At 45.6% G+C, this 2,500-nt stretch overlaps 1 protein-coding gene across 2 annotated transcripts in view; it reads left to right on the forward strand.

Annotated features, from left to right (window-relative positions):
* The window catches only part of LOC125043165, a 4,859-nt gene that overhangs the window by 2,321 nt on the left and 38 nt on the right, over positions 1-2,500 (forward strand). Inside the window, exons 3-4 of one of the 2 annotated variants that reach the window (XM_047639153.1) lie at positions 1-82; positions 1,213-2,500. The exon at positions 1-82 is cut by the window's left edge and continues 6 nt beyond it; the exon at positions 1,213-2,500 is cut by the window's right edge and continues 38 nt beyond it. In XM_047639153.1, coding sequence (XP_047495109.1) covers positions 1-82; positions 1,213-2,334 — 1,204 coding nt within the window. In that variant the 3' untranslated portion in view covers positions 2,335-2,500. The remainder of the gene's footprint in view (positions 83-1,212) is intronic. The other variant, XM_047639154.1, reaches the window with a different exon arrangement.

A 2,500-nucleotide genomic window follows, 5' to 3' on the forward strand; every position in this document is an offset into this window, starting at 1 on the left:
GCCTCTGCTGAGAGCATGTTACGGGCAGCGTGATGGCGAGAAGTGGATCAGAGAGATGAAGGAAATGATCCTCGATTTTGAGGTATGTCGTCATTGTGTTCCAGATCAAGACTCTTTATCTCTTTCTCTCTCTCTCTCTCTCTCTCTCTCTCTCTCTCTCTCTCTCTCTCTCTCTCTCTCTCTCTCTTTCTTTCTTTCTTTGTCATTTTCTCTCGCTCTAATCTTTCTTTTTCTCTCCCTTTCTCTCTCTCTTTCTCTTTCTCTTTCTTTCTTTCTTTGTCTTTCTCTCTCGCTCTAATCTTTATTTTTCTCTCCCTTTCTCTCTCTCTCTCTCTCTCTCTCTCTCTCTCTCTCTCTCTCTCTCTCTCTCTCTCTCTCTCTTTCTCTTTATCTCTCTCTCTCTCTCTCTCTCTCTCTCTCTCTCTCTCTCTCTCTCTCTCTTTCTCTTTCTTTAATTCTTTCTCTCTCTCTCTTACACTTTCTTTCTTCCTCTTTCTCTCGCTTTTTCTCTCCCTCTTTTTCTCTTTCTTTCTCTCTCTCTCTCTCTCTCTCTCTCTCTCTCTCTCTCTCTCTCTCTCTCTCTCTCTCTCTCTCTCTCTCTGTGTGTCTCTGCTATAATAAACTTGCTGTAGAATGGGTTCATAATGGTAATGTACAACTACTTGAATTATAATGTTCATATAGTCAATAGCCTCTTGGATGTAGCCGACTTCTTTGACTTCTTTGACAAAATTAGATTAATTAACACTTATCTAGCACTAAGACTCATCGCCCGAACAAGCCTATCTTCGCTACGTTTACTCAGATTGTTTCATGAATAAATCCAATTTGAATGTAGACGAAGAGATAGTAGAGCCATTCAACACTAAACATCTCAGGAGCATGAATGTTTTGTAGAAATCAGTTTTACAAATGGCACTTCACTGTTGGTCAGAAAAGGGATCTTATATCCAGAGATGTTTGGTAACACTGTACAGATCTTCAGGGTAACGTCAGTCGTAGTAGTATGAAATATTCCCTATTGCGCAAAATATATAGGTAAACGTTTCTGTTTAGGCGTACATGGTCATTGGCTTCAAATCCATAACCTAAAGTACTCTACAACAATTTGATAACAACTGATAAAGTAAAAACATATTTTATGTTCTGTTATTTACATGCAAGTCCTTGTCTGATTAATATAATGAAAGTGTTTTCGTCTTCTCTACCCAGGTTGTTTCAGATACCACAACGCAGGAAGTACACAAGAGACTGCAGTCCTACCGCTACGACTTGGAGAGAGGGCCTCTGTGGTGCGTTAAGCTTCTGTCAGAACCGCCTTCCTCGCCAGAAATTCCAACCGGGGTCGACATGAAACAGTTCTGTCACGTATACACATTATTCCTGGGTCTTCAGCATGGCATCACTGACGGCACCTCCAACATGAAGATTTGCGGCTTTCTGGTACAAATTCTCAACGCTTTAATGGGGGGGAGGGCCATCGACAGCGCAGAAGAGCTTGGTGTCTTCATTTCCGACGAGAAGACCCGTCAAGTACAGAAGGAGAAACTGGCATCCATGGAGACTGATGCTGAACTCAGACGGCGGGTGGTGGAAGAAATTCAGTCTCGTTATGAACGATATTCGTTAGTCAAATCAGTTTACAAAGGAGCAGGGGAGAAGGTGCCAAGGACGGGGGTGTTGGAAAGGACCCTGGATACGGACTCCACAATGGCCTTCATCAAGCGTTGTCGATCTGAGGGCGTCACTGTCAATTCGGCTTTTACGGCTCTTTGCTGCATGGCTACCGTCGACCTCCTGGCTGACGGCGGCCTTGATCAGGACATGTATGACATCCGAAGCGAGCACGTCATTAACGCCCGCCGGTACTGGGACGGCGACACATCCCAATACTTGGGCTGTCATGTCCTTCCTCTGATGTCCGTCGATGCTAAGGCGCCGCGAAAAACCAACGGAAAATTTTGGGACTTCGCGAGATCCGTCCACCAAGAACTCCTGAAGAAGGTGAATGAAGGGGCGCCTCTGCTCGTCGAAGCCGCGAAGCACTTCATGCCTGCCAATCCAGATTTCGATCCCACTTTTGAGTACGAGTTCTGTGTGAGCAACTTGGGCAACGTGACAGGCCTGGTGACGGAAGGAGGCGACCACGTTCAGGCCCTTCACATCATCAGAACCGTTGCCCTGCATGTCGTCCCCTGCACCTGGAGTCTCCTCGTCCACACCTTCCGCGGACAGCTGATCCTAGCTCTCATATGCAACATGTCGACCGTTAATACGCAAATGGCGAATCAATTCTGTGACGGGATCTTTCATCACCTCAAGGAAGTACTTTGAAAATAGTATAGTGAGATAGAATCACACACACACACACACACACACACACACACACACACACACACGCGCGCGCGCGCGCGCGCGCGCACACGCACACTCACTCGGATATAGTCTTAAACGTATGTATGTCTAAAAACAGTTTTTCTTTTTTTATATTGTACCTTAC

The sequence above is a fragment of the Penaeus chinensis genome, chromosome 33, assembly GCF_019202785.1.
Source record: "Penaeus chinensis breed Huanghai No. 1 chromosome 33, ASM1920278v2, whole genome shotgun sequence".
Taxonomy (NCBI): domain Eukaryota; kingdom Metazoa; phylum Arthropoda; class Malacostraca; order Decapoda; family Penaeidae; genus Penaeus; species Penaeus chinensis.